The 22,206-nt window shown below is 46.2% G+C and overlaps 1 protein-coding gene across 1 annotated transcript; it reads right to left on the reverse strand.

The window, feature by feature from the left end:
* Positions 1–270: 270 nt before the first annotated feature.
* TRAPPC3 (trafficking protein particle complex subunit 3) lies at positions 271–21,616 on the reverse strand. The gene is made up of 5 exons (XM_078616408.1): positions 21,483–21,616; positions 7,520–7,617; positions 5,477–5,576; positions 3,858–4,040; positions 271–2,526 (listed from the first exon to the last, which is right to left on the reverse strand). Exons 1-5 carry the CDS (start codon positions 21,522–21,524, stop codon positions 2,407–2,409), a joined length of 543 nt encoding a protein of 180 aa, XP_078472534.1. The 5' UTR covers positions 21,525–21,616; the 3' UTR covers positions 271–2,406.
* Between the last annotated feature and the right edge of the window lie 590 nt (positions 21,617–22,206).

Genomic DNA, 22,206 nt, shown 5'->3' on the forward strand with positions numbered 1-22,206 from the left:
TCAATTTCAAGGACAGTGCATACATTATCAGAGTTGTGTTTTTTTGTATTCCGACCGCAGGTATTGTGGTCAATGCAAACATGACTCCTTGTAAAAAAAAGGTGTCAGTTTTGTTGCCAGATAAAAGGGTAAAAAAACAATTATAATATGCGTTTAAAGTTTTTACAATGAAAGTCTTCAGAGTCTCAGTCAAGGACTCCATCAAAAGCACTGCGGTAACGCCAACGCATTGGCCTTGTCAATAAACCACATGGGGTGACGACACAGTGACACCATGACACTTGACTTTACTTAATTTTTTCTCTCAAACATACAGAAGGAACATAAAACTTCATGATCTTGCATTGGTGGCAACGGCTGTCGGACTCACCGTACTTGGAACTGTCACTGGGGGATATCGCGACGAAATATTGTCGCGACAAACCCAATTTGTGTTCCGATATCCCCTGGAACAGGTCGCGGGCCCGATTCACTTGGCCGCAGCCAATCCGCTTGACGTTAAGAGCGTCACGTGGTCAGGAAATGTGTCGTCATAGTGCCACGAGGAGGCCAATAGGTTCCAGTGGACAGCAAGTCCTCGGAATACCCCATTATGAATGTTGAACTTCTTTCGCACCGTATGTAGCCAACGGTGCAAATCAGCCAACCATGCTTATTATTTCCATGACGCCAAGTGTAGTCCGTTTGCAGCTTGTAATGTTATTTGTATTGTTTTACATTATAAAAATATTGAAAGCAACACAAAAGGCAGAACAAAAAAACCCACTCAAAACAACATTAACCAAAGTTCGATTCCTGACCACAGCTAATATCAGCAGCGATATCCTAGTTGAACGGTGGGTCCTCTCCACAACATCAACCTACACTTATCAGTGTGCTGGTGAACAATCCAACAACCCCCACGACTGCACAGCATGGGGAGGCCTTCATCCAGCAGTTCACAAACACAGGCCTGCAATTTATTACTTTTCAATACACCGCCGCACAGAGCATATACGGGCATGTGCGCGTACTGCACTCGCATACACGCCTATTAATCAGAGTACATTATTCGGTTACAATCATTTCTACTGTAGATGCACACTTCTTTACAAATGTAGACATTAATAGGCCGTACAAAATCACATTATAGTACCGTATTCACAATACAGTGCAGTACACACACAGCTAACATCCCCTGTATAGCCTTCAACGGCCCGTTTGGGGCAAGGGCTGTTCACAAGCACCTACGAAGGCAGGCATGGTACACAAGCGGGTGGTGTGGCCAGCACCATGCCCCACTGCCTTTGCATAAAGGAACTTCTTTCGCACCGTACGTAGCCAACCGTGCTAATCTGATGTGTGGGGGAAGCCCAATGCTCATGCTTACACACCATACCAGGTACTCATTTAAGGCCGAGTCGACCTAGGGGAAGCCCAGGAACGGTTCAGATATACGCCAATGATGTTCGCCACGAAGCAGGAATCGAACTCTGGTCAACTGGCCCTGCAGCGCAGCGCGCCAACGACTACGCTATCACTCATCGGCACACGCGCAGCACACAAAAAGCCAACGCTGCTATCATCGCAACAAATGTCTTTCAAGTTGCGTTTTCCACAAGGTCCAACTAGTTCCTAGAGCGTCTCATTGTAAGCGACCTTTACCGGTTATTTATTGCAATCAACAAGAATCGCCGCTGTAAAAGTAAATTCCGTACTATTTTACAAATCTGTACACATTGGCGATTGATGGGGTCAAAGGTGATCGGGTTTTGTTTGGTTAAATTTAATCATTCGCAGGAAGCGAGACTGACCGGTGGAAAATCTATGGCCCGAGTGATGACGCATGTATATAAACCACCAAGGGTTTAACTTTAGGAATGGAATCTGATCATTTCACAAGATAAACCCGCTGAAATAACCTACGTCATGTATGTTGAACATCTTTCGCACCGTACGTAGCCAAACGTGCTAATCGGAGGTGCGGTGTTATAACATGAAGCAAGATGCGACCAAGAAAATAAACGGGCTTTTATATTGTCGATATGATGAAAAAAACCCCCATAAATTAACAAATATAGACAAGCACCCAGTCATCGCCTTCAAGACATTACAGCTGTGATTTATGGACGAAAGTGACATCACAATGACATCATGACGCACCGGATCACCATGAAAAATTATCAACCACTTCCGAGACTTTGATGTCACGCAGCCAGTGACACAAGAGATTGCATGCATCGTATACCTACAAGATTCACAAGAGGAGATTTCTTTTCTGGGGTGCACCTAACTCTAAAAAAAAAGAAACAGCATCCGTCAGCGTGAAGCCCCGTTAAATAATTGAGTCGCTCTCCCTCGCCGCCCTATACGGGCGCTTGTCACCCCACGTGTGGAGCAAAAGACCGTGGGCGGTGTCCAGGCCGGTTACTCCTCTCCCGCCGGAATGTTCTCCTCGATCCTCTTGAGGAACTTGAGGCGGATCTCCGTGCTGCCGTCGCCTTTGAGGGAGTCCTGAACGAACCGCACGTCCACCGCCATCTGCACCTGCAGCCGACGCGAGCGGAGCAGAGCGACGGCGGCGCAAGCCGCGAGTTGAGCTTCCCATCGGCGAGTGCCGTCGCTGTTACGGCAAACGTCGGTTCGACAGCAAGCAAACTCTGGGGACCGTTACGTTTATTTACCCGGGAGAGCTTCATCGAGTCTCAAGGCTCTTTTCACGAATGTATGTTGAACTTCTCTCGCAGCTACGTCGCAACCGTGCTGGATGTATGTTTAACTTATTTCGTACCGTACGTAGCCAACCATGCTTATCAGAGGTGCGGGGGAAGGACAACAAACTAAACACAAAAAGCAGTTCTAAGGAGGTGAGATTTCAATCTACGTTTAAAAGTGCATAGCTCCAGTGGCTTCCTGATATCGCAAGGAAGAGCGTTCCAGACGGCTGCACAAGCGCATCTGGTGGGAGTGCCACTGTTAACTTCCCCACACAGCGAAAGACATTTTACTAACCCTGGATGAATGATGGGCTCCGTGAAGACCCCCAACTGGGACATGAACTCGCAACCTTCTGATTGATAGCTGCAACTCTAAAATAATATACACTCAGTGTGCCTTGCGCCACGATTTTTTTTAAACGCTTGAAATAACATTCACGTTGAGAATCACTCATCATTCAACACGTGAGAGAAACGACCACTTTCTGGCTGTGCCCATTTCCCACTCCTGACCTCCCCATTGAGACGACGCATCCGTGCATCAACGAGGTGACCGCCGTCCAACCAAAACTTTCAATTTACATGTCATCAACTCTTACCAGAGTTACTCTAACCCCATATCACAGACAGAGTAGGCAGGTGGACAGAGCGAATGCAATAACGCTTTCAACCTCAGATGGGAAGAGTAAACAATGATTAAGCGGTGGTGGTGCCCGTCTGTAATCCAGCAGTGCGGAGGTGAGGCTTGGCGGCTCACACAAACGTTGCTAAACTCCCTTCCCGTGGGCATCGCGGTGCCATAGCCCGGCTCGCCAGGAGAATGCAGTACAGCAAATGTGGACTCAAACCTGACCCATCTGTATGGGATAGATTGTTTAGCCCTCGCGTTCGTGGGTTTTTTTCCAGGTACTCCGGTTTTCCTCCCACGTGTAAACACTCGTGAATTGGCTGATAACATCTTGACATATAGAGGAACGCAGAGCTTTGTTAACGGTTGGCACCGGTTCCTCACCACGTGGCTGCCTCCCTGCCGGTCTGTGGTTCCACACACCACCGAGCCATTTGGGCTCGTCGAGAGCGGGTGACTACGGTGTGGTGGAAGCGTTACCGGTTGAAATGAATATCGTGAAATTATGATTTTTGTTAAAATGTGTGAGATACCATCTCCAGGGCTCCGCGCAGCACTCCGCACAGCATGGAGGAGTACACCAGGTTGGAGTGGTTGTCTGGAAGCTCCACAAAGTCCACCAGCGGGTTGGTCTCCAGCAGCAGTGAGAACTCATCACCAGCTGGGCTCCAGTTGGTCACAGTCGGAGTCACACCCAAGTAAATTTTAAAAGCCGTCTGCAGAGAAAAAAATACATATGACGAAATGTGATTTTTTTTAAACAAAACTATGCTTTGGTTAAGGGAAGTTTGAACCAAATTCATAATGAATTACTAAGTAAAACGAATCACCAAAGAGGGTTTTTCGACCAATTTAATTTCCCGACATATTTTTGCTCATTGTAAAAACAATACATATTGTAATATCAGAGGAGTGGTGGTGCAGTGGTTAGCGCACTGTGCTATGAGCCCAGTGACCCGAGCATGATTTATTGCCACGGCTAATGTCAGTGAAGAGTGATAACTGGGGCTGATTCTGGGCCCAATCTTCAACCTTCACCAAGCAGCACGGTTAAGTACGGTCAAAATCAGTCCTCGTGACCGGCACGGCATGGAGAGGCCTTCATCAATTAGCCAGCAGTGGAATGACAAAGGACTGTAAATGTTAAATTCAGGGAAATTGCAAAATGTAGATATTAAAAAATCAATATTAACAGTTAAAATGTTTTGTAACGTGGTGAGAGATGGGCTAAGGTATATCAATGTGGGAACATGGAAATTAAAACACCTGCCATAAACCGCTCATTAAATATGCATTTGCATCGAAATTACAATGCATACATTACATGTAGACATTTAGTCATGTGACAAGAGAAAAACTGGATCAGACACGTGGAATTGTTCAGTTATTAACCAGCAAAAGTATTAATGCTCTGAGCTGTAAAATGTAATTTCACTCTCTGTCATAATGAACGAGCATACAGACTTGCTAACAGGATTATGCCCCCAATACAAGACCCAAGATCAACTCATTAGCCTGTCAGATTCGCTTATTTATCCTTCCACTGCTTCACGTCAAGGCTGCCTCAAGAGCCCATTAGACCATTCACTGTAATAAGCAAGCCTTCAGACGGGTCTGCTCGGGTCAACGACTCTGAAAATATTTCCCCACCCACTGTGATCCATGTTGGTGGATCTCAACGGACTCCACAATCCGCCAACAATTACTTCGATTTAACCCCCGTGATATACAATAACCCAAAAGTACTGACACCATCTATGGGCACAAGTTATTCTTTTATTCATGTATGAATTCATAAAGCGGCCATTTCTACTTGCCATCAGCCGCAACTAAAACTATTGCATGCTCATGTTAGCATTTCTTCTGATTTGTCCTGAGATCCACGTAAAAACCTTTTGCAATCCACCTGTGTGTATGTATGTATGTTGAAATTCTTGCGCACAGAACGTAGCCAACCGTGCTCATCGGAGGTACGATCCATGTATTGATCACCACTGGAGTACAGCACACGCATAAGCTGCACTGCAGCGCAGTTACACGACACTCACCTTATCTCTCCTGGCATTATCCTGCGGGGGAGACGGTAGTGGACGAGAGGTGTTCTATTGTGTATACCAATTCTCATAAACAAACAAGAAAATCAATTTCCCACCTTGGCTATGACATCAGCCGTTTCCCGGAAATCGTTACACCGGCCAATGTTAGAGCGGGCCAGAAAGTCCTCGATGATCCGAACACCAATGTTGTAACCCCTGGGGAGATGTTGGATGAAAGCCGACACAAGGTATTCACACAAATAGTAAACACCACTGATGCTACACATCAATATATTTTAATAGGCACAGAACGAGAAGCTTCATTGATGAACAAAGCAATATGCCAATATGAACTACGTATGTATGTTGAATTTAAAGTCACAGAGATAGGTACAAATTAATAAAAATAATAAATATTAAATAAACAAAAAACTACGACGTTTTCGATTCCAACACTAGCGATCCTGATGACGAATGCTAACCTAAGCATGCTTATATTCTTGGTTCTTTCGGTAAAGTCACGTAGAAGGGACATTTTCTTGCTGTAGTTTTCACACCTGGTGATGATTGCTTGTGTTGCAATCGAAACGTCGTGAGAATTTTTATTATGTTTTATTTGTATTATTTTATTATTTCCCTTCTACGTGACTTTACCGAAAGTCCCAAAGAATATTAATTCCTGCAGTCACGAAAGCTTTAAGTCACGATTCATGTTGAATTTCATTCGCACCATATGTAGCCGAGCGTGCCAATCGGAGGTGAATGAAGGAACACCGAAGGCAGAGGATAATCATTTGCATTTATAGGGCACTAAACTGCCTCGGCAACTTTAAATGCCCTACATCACAAGCACAGAGTGAGATAATAACAGGAGGAGAGGTAGGGGAGGGGGTAGGTCCATGGAGAATCTCGAAGAAATGCCAGTGCGATCTTGAAACTGATCCACGACTGGATTGGGAGCTAGTGGAGCGATTGCAGCGTCGGGAATGACGTGGTCTCTTTTACGGGTGTGGATCAGAATCTTGACAGCGGAATGCTGGATCATCCCGAGTGCACAGATGAAGGACTTTGGCCAGGCTGTAGGTAAAACTTGCAACAGTCTTGTCAGGATGTGACGAATGCCCGGAGGATGAGGATCTCAGCGGTGGCTGGAGTCAGAGTCGGATACATTTTTTGTTCGACTGGAAGACTCAAATGAGCTATGAAGCTCTTTTGCACAGATGTCCAGTAAAAGAGTGAGGAAATGTGGAATGCAGGAGATGTTCCACGACACAATACATGGGAGGCATGGTATACATAATAAAAGATGGGGTTTTGTCAGGTCGTGGGTGACAGCAGCAGCAGTCTTGAGAACGAAGGGAACGTTGCCGGATGAGGAAGCAGCAATGGCAAAGCTGGTAATGTATTGGGTCAAGTTGGAAAAGCAGTGAGGAAATTGACTTTGTGAGGTTGGAGATAATTGTAGTAATGTTGTTCATGGGCACGGACTGAGGGATGTCAAGGGCTGGTGGTGGTGTTGGTGACACAGAGGGAACAGATAACAAGAGGACCAAAATTAGAGAAATAGCAGGCAAGTTGTTGACATTTCAACTGACAGGGCAGTGGAGGAAGCCGGGTTCCAGGGATGCAGGAGGTATTAAACACCACCAGCAATCAGAGTAGAGTATACTTTAATTTGGAATTTTCCAGAGCTGACGAATGTGAATTGATGTAGGCCTACATATTACAGTCGACATCTGTAAATTCACCTCGGTTATGATACGGTGGTGATTGTTTCAAGGAAGGCATAAGTGAAAATCAAACAGTTCTTATCTTGTAGATATGGAGATAGGCAGTGCAATGCTGGCCGTCCAACATGAGTTTAAAGCTTTACTCGACAGAAAATCTAATTAAATCAGCCAGGTGCACGACAGAATTTTCACTTTGGAATCACTCCCGTATTTTTATACATGACTCCAGTAAGATCATTACACTGTTCCTGACCATACCTTAAAATATTTTTTTTCTCTCCCATGAATGAGGCTAATCGTTAATTTGGACCACTATGGAAAAGCAGAGCCTCAGTATGTTTTGACGAAAAGCTAATTTGTTGGCGTTTGCATTGCGTCTTTCTTGAAGGTTATCCAGGACTGCTTTGCGCTCTATACGGAAACACTCACATCTTGTCCAGCTGCTTGTTGACGTCCTCATCATTCTCATAGTCCTTGCAGAGCTGAGTCACCAGTGCTCCATATGTGAGAGAGAACAGCTCTGAACTCTGCTTACAGCACAAATATATACACACACACACACAAGATTCTCCGTTAAGCATCAGAGACCATCATTCTGCGGCAAAATCCAAGGGCACTCATACATAGGCGTGCGCAGGGACGTGTGATAGAATAATATAAGGATCTATTATGCCCAGTGCGGCACATGAGGAGGAAATGAAGCCAGCGCTATGCATGGCTGGCGTTGTTTTCACCTCTGCCGATGTTTACACATCACATGAGGCACTCTCTTAAGGCCGTGTCAACCCAAGAGAGGATCGGGCCGAGTGCACGAGCCACTTCTAGTCATCGTCCAGAATGGAACCCAGGTTGACAGGATCGCATATTTGCGTGCAAGCCACTGTGTCGTCACCAAACACACGCATCTTTTTTTTTTTTTACCAGATTTCAACGCTTACCCAGTTCTGACCCAAATGGTGAGCTTTTCAAAATATTTGGTGCTTGGGCAATGGGGAGATGTGACATAATCATTGACAAATTGGTTTGGTGGTAGAGCCTTGATTTGAAAAAAAAAATCACGTTCAACTTAACAAAATATTTGAATGCAATACACCAGTAAATGTAGAGGCTCTACGTGGCATAGGCTTTAACTTGAAAATATAGTTGAGGGCTTCCGTCAATGCAGGTGGTGTCAAGATTGCTTGAAACTTGTAAATTAGCGGCATTTAGGTTTTGTCAATTTGAAGGTGCGACTTCTGTCATTTAAACACGTCGGTTCGTCATATAGTCGTATAAATGTGTTAATTTGTAGCGTTGTTTTGTCCACTCGTTATGACTTGCACTCCACATACCTCCCAATATATTTCACTGTATGCCTTGGTTCAGCAAAAAAATTCTAATTTACACGTGAGATGTGTTATTCAAAAACCTCAATGTATAAAATGACCTTTCTTGTGACAGTGAGGAGGTGTATACCATTAATGGTCACATAAACTAAATAAAAACGCCTCGGTAGACCATTCCTCTTTGAATGGCAAGATGTGCAAATAACGAAAATGCACCACGCTCAATTCAATGGACCTGAAACGTTTCAAATTGAGCTCAGAGACATTCTGCAATGCAATTGAGAGCCGCTGGTACGTGGGCGTGCTCAGGGACGTGTTATAATGATGCTGCCTGTGCAAGAATTATCAGTGTTGGTGTGATATTGTTTCATGTCTTCACATGTTTAACACATTCCACACAAATAGGCATACGCGGCAACGGAACATTGGGTATGTGGCGAGCACTTAAATACTGTATGAAGTTTATGAAGTTTAGACTTCATACTGTATGAAGTTTAGACTTCATTTAGTAGAATGGGGGGCCACGGTGGTGAGATGTTAACTACCTCGCCTGGTATGCAGGAGGTCGTGGGTTCGATCCTGATCCTGACGCCTGTATATTTGGGGTTTGCATGTTTTCCCTGTGATCGCGTGGATTTTTCTCCAGGTCCTCCAGTTTTGTTCCCTCCACATTTAGAAACGTGCATTTAGAGTATTTGGCTGCTATGAATTTCCAGGTCGCTTCTGAAAAAAAGCTATACAGCTCAGTGAGTCTTACCTGGAAAAATAAAAACAGTGTATTCTTTTTTTTTTATATATATAATTTTTACAGAATGTCAATTTGGTAAAGTGCTTGGTTCACAACTGGCAGGTTTCAATTTCAGGGATCAACTCAGCCTATCATTCCATCGAAGATTATTAAGTCCCACTTTTTGGGAACACAGAATTCCATTTTTTTTGGCTATCTGCGAATCGCATAGGGAACTCTACCCGACTGCATGGAGAAAAAGAAAGTAATGAGATTAAGCGATGAAGAAGAATGTGATGCGAGAGAGTGATGAAGTAAAATGATAAGATAATTATCTTGGGCCAGACCAGATTTCAGTTAAAGTTTAATTTATTTGGTATAGCCCTGTGAGCCATTCGGCTCTTGAGATATCGGTACCACCCAAGGTGGCAACGCTTCAATGGTGCCATTTTATTTGTTACACCAACAGAAGTAGAATAATACGCGATAACCTTTCCAAATGAGCAGCTGTTTAATTTTTCTCGCAGGAAACCTGTTTTTGCACCTATCGCAATCACGCCCATTTGCCCGGACGTTACAAATAAAACATTCCAATACCTCTGCTGTTAATTAAGACAATAAATAATTTACAAAATGGATGGTTGTCTACAAGGCATGCATTTCATACATATTATTGCATTTATTCACGCTTGTTCTTCAATTTAAGTGACTTAGTTAAGTTTGGAATAGATTGGCGCTATCTCTTTTCCTTCTGTTTCTAGCAGCTTGTTTGCTCATGATCACTTACTGGCAGGTGACGTGGTGGTTCTGTATTATTTCTGTTCAGTAAAGATATCTAAAGTGCTAACTTTACCCTCAATGTATTGTTAATGTACCTGTTAAGATGATTAGTTAAGGCCAGCTACGACAGGCAAAAATATTATTTTTTGTTCAGTTTGTCAATTTTTATATATTTTTTTATATTTTGCTTCTATTAATTGCAAACTTTCATAAAATGCACACAATTATTACCAATAACTTTGTTATGGGCCCATGAACTAAAAGTGATGGGATAAAGCGATGATGTGCAGCATCATCATAATTTAAGGTGAGTTCACTGATAAACATTAATTTAATAACTTAATATATATTTACTTCATGTTTATGATAACCAATGTTTATGTTGTTGTGTTGTTACGATCATTTTTATGTATTTAGGAGTTTATGTATTTATTCAAGGTACTTATTGAAAAGAAACCCCATGTACACACCACTGATGGAGACTTGATGTCATGCGCTGATTGGCCTGGCCTCAGGAATAATGGTCTGAACCGCATATGGTCCAAAATTGAGTCTACCAGTGCGGTATTTGTCAGTTTTGCGGTATGGTGCGGAGGCCTGGACATTGCTTCAGGCCGATTTGGATCGGCTGCCCGCCCCTTCCACATGCGTTGCCAAAGACGCCTTTCTTGGCATCGGATGGTTCGACTTCGTCAGAAATGTCACCATTGCATCTGCGACTAGTTTCTTAGCGACTGAAAGATTAGTACGAAGGAGATGGCTGTCACTTTTTGGACACGTCGTCCCCTCTTGATGCGCAAACTTCGGCAAATTGCGCACTTCAGTTGGCGGTCGATGTTCGAGGTGGACTGCGACCCTCAAAGGAATGGCGCCACCCCAGTGATCCATGGATCAAACAAATCACTCGATGGCAGCCAAGAGCAGTTCATGCGAACGCTGTCGGAAGAGGTCACACGTTTAGCGCAACAGCCCTTCGCTGACTATGCGCGATGAATGAATGATAAAAAAAGGTATTCATAGGCCAATATCATTACCCACGAAATTTGCTATTCACGAACACCTCCGGAACGTATCCCTCACGAATAACGAGGCAATACTGTAGCATGGTTGGCTACATACGGTGCAAAAGAAGTTCAACATACATACATTGGTTGGTTGCCCTATGAGAGACCAGCCTTCATCATGGTGAAGTGGAATTTCCACCACTGACTGAGGGCTGCTAATGGGAGATGAGTACCTCCCCATTTGGTGATTTCAGCAGGGAGCCACTTTGAACTTGACCGTCAGTGTGAAAGGACCGTGTTTGTGGAATAGACCAGACACCAGTGAAAACAATCAAAAAGCATTGCAATATTCAAACGTGAAGTCACTAGTGATCCCCAAAATCCCACACTGTACTATCTTCACAGAATGGAATTTGGTTAATTTCAGTCTATACCATGACGTTTTTTATTCATGCCGATTAAACGCCCACCCTTTGAAAATAATATTTAGTTTTTCATTACCTTCAAGTGACATTAGCACCAGTTGTCATAGATGCAGCAATGTAACCTTCCAAATGAAACTGAAAATAGTTTACTGAGATCCAGCTGCATTTTAATGCTTAACAAATCCAATTTGTATTTATAAACATATTGGAAATCAATGCACTCCATTAATTGATACCAGTGTGTTAAAAGCAGTGTATTGGCTGACTGAGATACATTAGAATGCAATTAACTCACAAAGGTTGCGCGTTCAAATCCCAGTTGTGGGATTGACCCAGGCCATCATCTCTGAGGATTTATAAAATAAGTAAAATATTGTAATGAGTCACCAGGAGTCATCCTACAGAATCAGTGGTCCCTACCACAAATAATTTGGCATTTAAGCATCGCCCAGTTACTCATTGGCAGTTTCACAAATTCAGAAACCTCACAGTCAAACAGTAAAAAATCATCCTAATTCCTATAAAAACAAACGGGAAGGGGGACACTTTCTAAATGGCATCATCATTATCAGCCATGAGCTATCCACTGCTGCCGAATTATGCCAAGTAAAAATTACTTCACGAGTAGACGAATGACGACCGACAACTTTGAGGTGTCTGAAATATGTCAAAATCGTGGAACTCGCCTCGTTTGCAGCAGGGATCACCTTTTTTAATTTGTATTTTACGATAACGCAGAGGTGTACTCATCCCCAAACCAAACAGTCCCATGACCAACTGGACAGGCATTTATTCTTAGGTTATTTCGGTAAAGTCACATAGGTAAACACATTAAAATTAATAAAAGTAAAATAAAATAAAAATCACGACGTTTCGGAGGCAACACAAGCTTCCGTCTTCAGGTGGAACCGTCACAGCCACGACAGCTGTATCAAGTAAATAAATGAGAGATTGCAGGAGCTACCACTCCGTTTATATAATGGTTGGAGAGGGGGGAAGGGCCAAGTACAGCACACTTTTTATTCATATGGTAAGGTGAGGCTTAAGAGGGTGAGCCTTAGTTATGGTTTGTGACAACTAAACATGGTGAACATGGTAAACATGGTACACCTGTAATAGTTGTCTGTCAAATAATAAATAAGATTGGTCAAATAAGTGTAGTTAAATCTTTTTTGCATGGTTAATCACATCTTTCCAATGATTACTCAGTTTGTAACCATCATCACGGTTGAAATTATGTCTGTGTTTGTATATTTGTATGGCTTCGTGTACAAACCTTTGATGGTAGCCGGGAGGTTTGCAGAGAACCTTGGTCTCGGAAAAGACAATTTCATGAGAGCCCACCGAGTTGTAGCAATGATCGGCAACGGCCGAAGAATCAGTTCTGCCGTGTTTCAGATCTGACTTGTGCTCGCGGACACGATCAGAAACATGACGTTTTGTTTCTCCAATGTAGCAATCACCACAAATTCAACTCAATTTGTAGACTCCAGGATACTGTAAGTCAGGAACGACATCCTTCACAGATGGAATCAGATCACGGATTTTATGCACTGTACTGAATCGGACTTGGATCTTATGTTTGTTTTGAATTTTGGAGATCTTTTTGGTCACGCCTGCTATGTATGGTAACGTGATAGTTTTGGTCGGAGTTTCATGTGGCTGTTTCTCCCACCACACAGAAACAGCCACATGAAATGTTTTTACCTACGTGACTTTACCGAAAAAACCTAAGAATATGAATCTTTGCAGTCACGAAAGTTTCAAATCTAGAATGGACAGGCCCTGTAGCTGGTTGCAGACAACTATGTGGTGGTCCACTAAGGGTTGATGGATCAGATATACATGAATCTGGACCCCCGAGCGCAATGGGCTGCAAAATAACTACTCGCTCCTATGCACGGGGTTTTCTCCGAGTACTCTGATTTCTTCGCACCTTTAAAAAAGGGATCAATATGTCATCATGGCCAATGCCTTTAATGCCACCCACACCGCACCAATGCTTTCTACCGTCTTCCAGATTCCACAGCTGCTGCAGTTGATACGCGGCCTCCAACATCTCTGCTCCGACAGAATCCCACAAGCCGGTCTTAGGTCTTCCCCTTGGTTGCCAGACTCGTGGGAGACCATTCCAATGTCTTGGCAATCAGCACCTCCTACATCCTCCACATCCTCCTGAGCACACCGTATTTGCCAAAACATGTCGACAACACCTGCCTGCCACGTTCTCTTCCAGTCTAATGCAAAGCTAAACCATGTCTTGCCACGACATTTCTGGCATCTGTCTCAGACACCTGTGCTCAAATGCTAACTTCACCTTACAAAGGACTTACTACATATCACAATGCAGGACCCCCCTGAAAGAGTCTAGAGACCCAGGGTTTCCTCTGTTAATTTTTTTGCACGAATGGGGTGCTACGGTGGCGAGATGTTAACTACCTTGCCTGGTATACAGGAGGTTGTGGGTCCGATCCCAACTCTGACGCCTGCTGTATATTTGGAGTTTGCATGTTCACTCGCGTGGATTTTTATCCAGGGTTCTCCGGTTTTTCCGTCCAAATTTAGCATCAACATCACGTGTTTCAGAGTATTTGGCTACTATAAATTTCCACATAAGTCACTTAATTGGGCTATCATTTGTGGCCAGGTGGCTTTTGAAAAAGAGCTATGTAGCTCAGTGGGCCTTACCTGGTAAAATAAAGTCATAAAAAATCGTTTTATAGAAATCTGTGAACGCTTTACTGCTCCCCCTGGGTAACAACGCCAGACTTCAGTTATCACTTGGGTTAATGCGATATAACGTAAAAATATATTTTAGTTTATTATGCGATACTCACCTCCTAATTACAACCTTAACGCCTACGATGAGGAGGCAGTCTATCCTGTGGTCTATTGCAAAAACAAAAAAGTCTCACGTGAATGACCCCTCCACACTGAGTAATCATTGGAAAGATGTGATTAACCATGCAAAAAAGATTTAACTACACTTATTTGACCAATCTTATTTATTATTTGACAGACAACTATTACAGGTGTACCATGTTTACCATGTTCACCATGTTTAGTTGTCACAAACCATAACAAAGGCTCACCCTCTTAAGCCTCACCTTACCATATGAATAAAAAGTGTGCTGTACTTGGCCCTTCCCCCCTCTCCAACCATTATATAAACAGAGTAGTAGCTCCTGCAATCTCTCATTTACTTGATACAGCTGTCGTGGCTGTGACGGTTCCACCTGAAGACGGAAGCTTGTGTTGCCTCCGAAACGTCGTGATTTTTATTTTATTTTACTTTTATTAATTTTAATGTTTTTACCTACGTGACTTTACCGAAAAAACCTAAGAATATGAATCTTTGCAGTCACGAAAGTTTCAAATCTAGAATGGACAGGCCCTGTAGCTGGTTGCAGACAACTATGTGGTGGTCCACTAAGGGTTGATGGATCAGATATACATGAATCTGGACCCCCGAGCGCAATGGGCTGCAAAATGACTACTCGCTCCTATGCACGGGGTTTTCTCCGAGTACTCTGATTTCTTCGCACCTTTAAAAAAGGGATCAATATGTCATCATGGCCAATGCCTTTAATGCCACCCACACCGCACCAATGCTTTCTACCGTCTTCCAGATTCCACAGCTGCTGCAGTTGATACGCGGCCTCCAACATCTCTGCTCCGACAGAATCCCACAAGCCAGTCTTAGGTCTTCCCCTTGGTTGCCAGACTCGTGGGAGACCATTCCAATGTCTTGGCAATCAGCACCTCCTACATCCTCCACATCCTCCTGAGCACACCGTATTTGCCAAAACATGTCGACAACACCTGCCTGCCACGTTCTCTTCCAGTCTAATGCAAAGCTAAACCATGTCTTGCCACGACATTTATGGCATCTGTCTCAGACACCTGTGCTCAAATGCTAACTTCAACTTACAAAGGACTTACTACATATCACAATGCAGGACCCCCCTGAAAGAGTCTAGAGACCCAGGGTTTCCTGTGTTAATTTTTTTGCACGAATGGGGTGCCACAGTGGCGAGATGTTAACTACCTTGCCTGGTATACAGGAGGTTGTGGGTCCGATCCCAACTCTGACGCCTGCTGTATATGTGGAGTTTGCATGTTCACTCGCGTGGATTTTTATCCAGGGTTCTCCGGTTTTTCCGTCCAAATTTAGCATCAACATCACGCGTTTCAGAGTATTTGGCTGCTATAAATTTCCACATAAGTCACTTAATTGGGCTATCATTTGTGGCCAGGTGGTTTTTGAAAAAGAGCTATGTAGCTCAGTGGGCCTTACCTGGTAAAATAAAGTCATAAAAAATCGTTTTATAGAAATCTGTGAACGCTTTACTGCTCCCCCTGGGTAACAACGCCAGACTTCAGTTATCACTTGGGTTAATGCGATATAACGTAAAAATATATTTTAGTTTATTATGCGATACTCACCTCCTAATTACAACCTTAACGCCTACGATGAGGAGGCAGTCTATCCTGTGGTCTATTGCAAAAACAAAAAAGTCTCACGTGAATGACCCCTCCACACTTCTTAGGGTACTTTTCAACTTTTACTCCATTTGTTTCTTCGGTATCCCGTGTTGTTAGTTCATCCATGTGTAGTGACAGAGAAAGGTCACTACTGTGTCGGCCCGTACGAAGGCTGGGGGCCCCAAGGGGGTGCCTGGGGGGTCGCGTGGTGGAGGGATCCGGACCCTCCCAGAGGTGGGGGAAGTGAGGCGTGTCCTGGGAAGGGAGGCGTGGCCTGAAGAGAGCCAGCCACGCCGGGGCGGAGCCAGCCACGCCAAACCAAATATAAGCGTGGTGTGAACGCAGAGCGAGGCTGCTGTTGTACTGTACTCCAAGGTGAAGACATCTTCGGTCGTCAAGTCCCGAGTCGTCGTCCTGGGCCAGGCAGGCCGATGCCTGCCTGGTCCAGTCTGTGTCGTGTTCCAGAGTGTTAGTGAGTTGAGGAAGGTGGTCACCACCTCATGTAGAGTGTTATATTATTTACCGTTTAATAAATAGTGTTGCCTCCAAGTTGCGTGTGTGTGCACCTAATTTGAACCTACTACATTTGGCGTCAGAAGTTGTGGAAATATAAATATTGCTAGGTGTTATCCTAGGGAAGTAAATGGGCACACGAAAAACAAAGACAAAACTCATCTGGACGCCTTCGTACGACGGGGGTGGTGTGACGACCATCCTTCGGACAGCCCCGGGGATGGCAGCCCCGGTGACAGAGGGAGAGAGATGGCGCTGCACGCGGAGCGGCGGGACTGTCATCGCACCGCTGCTTCGCCGCCATCGGGAACGGAGCGATGGAGCCGCGGGGAGAGGACACCGTCGTCTCTGCGGGGGCTGGCGGGGGGAGGCCCAGGCATGCGGGCCACGCGGTGGGGCCGCCAACTCGGTGGCTGATCGTGGCGCGGTTCCCGCCAAAACGCCGCTCCCGCCAACTCGAGGGCTGGTCGGGGCGCGGTTCCCGCCAAAACGCCGCTCCCGCCAACTCGAGGGCTGGTCGGGGCGCGGTTCCCGCCAACTCGAGGGCTGGTCGGGGCGCGGTTCCCGCCAAAACGCCGCTCCTGCTGCCGAAATGCCGCTCCCGCCGACATCAACGCCTGCAGAGGGGGAGTTCCAGCCTTCTGCTCGAGCGCGAGAGGTGGATGGGTTCGCAAGAGCAGGCCGTGTTCACCATGAAAGATTCTTCGGGCCGTTCCAGTGCTCCACCTTGCCGCCCTCCGCTATTCACAGTTTGCCAGGCGAGTCGTGACATGACAAGCACCCGGCCCCAAGAAAAATAATAATAATCTTCACCCATCTTACGTGCGCCGGGTTGCGATCGCGTGTGTTTTTTTTTAACTCGCTGGTTTGCGGAGCGTGTTCGTCCGGTTGTGTGCGTGATAAAGTGACGCGGCGACCATGCGGGTTTCTGCTTGTAACAAGTGTTGTTGTTAAATACGGCGTCGAGATCGGTATCTTCTGGGTGTAGTTAATGATTAATTCGTGTTGGTGTCCCGAGCTCCGTTGATATCCTGTATGTTGCCGTGTTAATGACTCGTGTTGTTACATCGTTTTGTTGCGAAATCGCCGTTGTTATCGTGTATACTGTATGGAGTTTCGCTCGTGATTGCCACGTGTAACTGTAAGAAACTTTGATCGTCATTGTTGCCAAGGTACAGACCGTATGGAGCTTTGCTTGGAATTGTTAACAGTGTATGGAATGTTGGGTACTTGCTTGTGATTATTTACTATGTACGGATTGTCTGGAGTATTGATTGTGTGTGTTGCCATGTGGGGACTGGATGGAGCATTGCGCCAAATGATTCACTGTACGAATTTCATATACTGCATATACTGTATTAATCAATTTGGCGATTCTTGGGGTTTGTGTATAGTTTTTTTGCTCTCAAAATTCGAATGCCCTGAGTCCCATGGTTAATGTTGAAGGAGATTTTGAAATGACAGGTTCGATTCGTTTCAAACTCACTGGTTGGTTCCTGTCCGTTGTTGCACAGATGATGTCTTTTGTGCGAGAATGCTCCTTGTGTTCTACATGGATCGGGGGTCCGTTTCCGTTAATTGCCGTCAAATTGCGTTGCTCTCCACTCGGTTGGTACAGCTGCATGCTGCAATGCGAGTCTCGGAGATGATGTGTACGGATACGGGATGTGAGGTGTATTGTTGTGACCCATTGAATATTCGGGATCGTCACAAATTGTGCGTACCTGTTCGGCATTGGATCAGTTCTGTGGGGGATCATAATTCAAATTGTATGTGTTGTGATGGTGTTAAATTGTGATGGTGACATGCGGCCAGGGATTTGGAATTGTGCTGCTGGCTGTCACCTATCTTGGGGCGCAGGTCCTGACCAGGATGGCCCAGTGAGTGTTGCGTGTCTAACATGAACGTTGTGGTCCCGTCATGCAATGGCTGACGGCTTGACCTGACAGCCCGGAGATTGAAACACTCCGTGGCATGTCTAGCCTAGTGGGCTGTGCGCTCACATGGCTCGGAGAGTGTGGTCCCGTCATGCAATGGCTGACGGCTTCACCTGACAGCCCGGAGATTGAAACACTCCGTGGTATGTCTAGCCTAGTGGGCTGCGTGCGCTCACAGGGCTCGGAGAGTGTGGTCCCGTCATGCAATGGCTGACGGCTTGACCTGACAGCCCGGAGATTGAAACACTCCGTGGCATGTCTAGCCTAGTGGGCTGTGCGCTCACAGGGCTCGGAGAGTGTGGTCCCGTCATGCAATGGCTGACGGCTTGACCTGACAGCCCGGAGATCGAGACACTCCGTGGCTTGTCTAGCCTAGTGGGCTGTGCGCTCACATGGCTCAGAGAGTGTGGTCCCGTCATGCTGTCTGACAGCTTGACCTGACAGCCCGGAGATCGAGACACTCCGTGGCTTGTCTAGCCTAGTGGGCTGTGCGCTCACATGGCTCAGAGAGTGTGGTCCCGTCATGCTGTCTGACAGCTTGACCTGACAGCCCGGAGATCGAGACACTCCGTGGCTTGTCTAGCCAAGTGGGCTGTGCGCTCACATGGCTCAGAGAGTGTGGTCCCATCATGCTGTGTCTGATGGCTTGACCTGACGGCCCGGAGAGTGAGACACTCCGAGGTGCGTTGAAACAGTGGGCTGGAGATTCGTAAGGTTCAGGTGGAGTTGTCCTGTTACGTTGAGACTGTATCCCTCAGTTGTTAGGGTGCATGTTGTGCAGTGAGTGAACGATGGGTCGTCTCGGCTTGGTCGGTACAGCTATATGCTGCGATGCGAGTCTTGGAGAGAGACTGGGTTAAAATCCCACCGATATGGCCGACGCGTGCTGCTGGTTGTGACGCCGCGTCGGAAAGGCGGTGGGGTGGTAACATGGAAATTCCCCCCCCGATATGGCCGACGTGTGCTACTGGTTGTGACGCCGCGTCGGAAAGGCGGTGGGGTGGTAACATGGAAATTCCCCCCCCGATATGGCCGACGCGTGCTACTGGTTGTGACGCCGCGTCGGAAAGGCGGTGGGGTGGTAACATGGAAATTCCCCCCCCCGATATGGCCGACGTGTGCTACTGGTTGTGACGCCGCGTCGGAAAGGCGGTGGGGTGGTAACATGGAAATTCCCCCCCCGATATGGCCGACGTGTGCTACTGGTTGTGACGCCGCGTCGGAAAGGCGGTGGGGTGGTAACATGGAAATTCCCCCCCGATATGGCCGACGCGTGCTACTGGTTGTGACGCCACGTCGGAAAGGCGGGGGGTGCTAACGGGTGACTGTCATTGCATGCGTGATTCTAACGGGGGGGGGGGCTGTGCTGGAGCGTAAGTGGGTTAGCCAGTTTTCATGTATAATTGTTGTTAATTCCCCGTTTTCTATGCGGTTCCCTTTTACCCTCGTCGATTCTGTATATATTACGTGATTGTATTTCTTATCGGTCGCCGGTCATTTATTGATGTTGTTGGTTCGGAGGCACACCTTTTCGATGTTTCACAGTTGTGTTACAGCCGGGGACGGCTGTGTGTTTATACAGGGGGGGGTGATGTAGTGACAGAGAAAGGTCACTACTGTGTCGGCCCGTACGAAGGCTGGGGGCCCCAAGGGGGTGCCTGGGGGGTCGCGTGGTGGAGGGATCCGGACCCTCCCAGAGGTGGGGGAAGTGAGGCGTGTCCTGGGAAGGGAGGCGTGGCCTGAAGAGAGCCAGCCACGCCGGGGCGGAGCCAGCCACGCCAAACCAAATATAAGCGTGGTGTGAACGCAGAGCGAGGCTGCTGTTGTACTGTACTCCAAGGTGAAGACATCTTCGGTCGTCAAGTCCCGAGTCGTCGTCCTGGGCCAGGCAGGCCGATGCCTGCCTGGTCCAGTCTGTGTCGTGTTCCAGAGTGTTAGTGAGTTGAGGAAGGTGGTCACCACCTCATGTAGAGTGTTATATTATTTACCGTTTAATAAATAGTGTTGCCTCCAAGTTGCGTGTGTGTGCACCTAATTTGAACCTACTACACATGTCATATAGCACATCGGTAACATTAGCAAAATAGACAGCGCACGCAGTGTACAGCTGTCGTGGCTGTGACGGTTCCACCTGAAGACGGAGGCTTGTGTTGCTTCCGAAACGTCGTGATTTTTTTTTGTTTTATTTTACTTTTATTAATTTTAAAAAAATTTACCTACGTGACTTTACCGAAAAAACCTAAGAATATGAATCCTTGCAGTCACGAAATCTTCAAATCTACAATCCGTACTGCAGTGTTAACTTAAAAAAATCTGTTTTGATAGCACAAATAACTAAAAACCCGACACTTTCGTCAATAGCCAGTTGCCCCATCGCGCCCTTTCGGATGCGCTTTGCGGCCGTCTGGAACGCTCTTCCTTCCGATATTCGGAAGCCACTGGAGCTATGCACTTTTAATGAATTTCAATTGACACTCGTTTCTTTAGGACTGCTTTTTGTGCTGTTTGTCCCCCTCCCCCACCTAAGATTAGCGCGGCTGGCTAAGTACGGTGCGAAAGAAGTTCAACGTACATACAACAGCAGCAGCAGAACTGTCTTAAAAGGCTAAGGCATATCATGTGCGACGTTTCGGGCAACGACCCTTGCTTGACAACGACACGGGAGGCCCCGGTGGAAGTAGAACAACTCTTGGTCGAGAATAATGAAGAGAGCCTCAGCCAAGGGCAGGGAACACGGCCCAGGGGACGTGTACACAGGGAGATGGAGCCATGGAATCCCCTTTGGATCGTGACATCGCGGCTGGGATAGCGTCCTGGCGACGCTTGGGAAGAAGGCCTTGGTCCAGAAGTGGATTGATCATGACCCTTATCATTTCAGATGCGATACAAGTCGAAATTGTTGCTAGACTGTATTCGTTATATAAGAGATCGACGCTGCAAATACGCGCAATCGTGACAGTTCCACGTAGACGGCGAATTGTTGTTTTTAGTAGCGTACGCGTACGGGATAAAGGCCGCTCTAGCCACCCAGGTGAAAGCTAGGAAAACCGCAAAAAGCCCGCGGCCTACGTGGCGGCCCGTGTAAAAAATCGGCCGGTTGACCGGGGCGCTCTTTTGTACTCAAACGAGAGCACAGAGCCGATTAATGAACTCTAGCGAGGTGTCCGCGGGCTCGTAGCGACGCCGAGAACCTTACGATTTTTTTGTTTTCCGTCGCCCTGTTCGCCTGCCGGGCCATTCTTGTCACGGGGATTGTTCCGCCTGCCAGGGATGTCGCCGCTGCCCTTGCCAGAGCAGAGGTTTTTTCCCTCTAGGCGCGGCCTTTTCTCAATTGTGTCGTTAGAACAGAGGTTTTTTTCCCCTCTAGGCGCGGCCCTTTCTCAATTGTGTCGTTAGAACAGAGGTTTTTTCCCTCTAGGCGCGGCCCTTTCTCAACTGTGTTGTTAGAGGAGTTCAAGTTCATTTATTAGGTATAGCCCTGTGAGCCATTCGGCTCTTGAATCGGGTGCAACCGCAACAAACAAAAACATGAACAAAAAACATCTTAAAGTGAATATGTGACTAAGTGCAAACAGAAAATCCAAGAAAAGACAGCAAAATATTGCAGAAAAAGCACCGTACACCAACGCTGTGTGCAAAAATCCCAGTGGGATGCAAGTCAAACAACAACAACCACAAGACAACTTAGATTAAGGCCATCAGTCTAACTCTGTACTATAACAAACAAACATGGCTAAACCAATACACTTTTCGAAATCACCAAAATAAAGCCATGAAAGCAATGAAAAAGCAATCATAGGAACTGTGACGGAATTTTCACAATAAATGGAAGAGACCTGATGGCTCGTTGGGACATTCTGTCTACAAGAAAGCTACCCACACAGATTCCTATCTGAAACCTGATACCCACCACCATCCGG

This window comes from Lampetra planeri, chromosome 50, assembly GCF_965212315.1.
Source record: "Lampetra planeri chromosome 50, kcLamPlan1.2.h2, whole genome shotgun sequence".
Classification (NCBI taxonomy): Eukaryota; Metazoa; Chordata; class Hyperoartia; order Petromyzontiformes; family Petromyzontidae; genus Lampetra; species Lampetra planeri.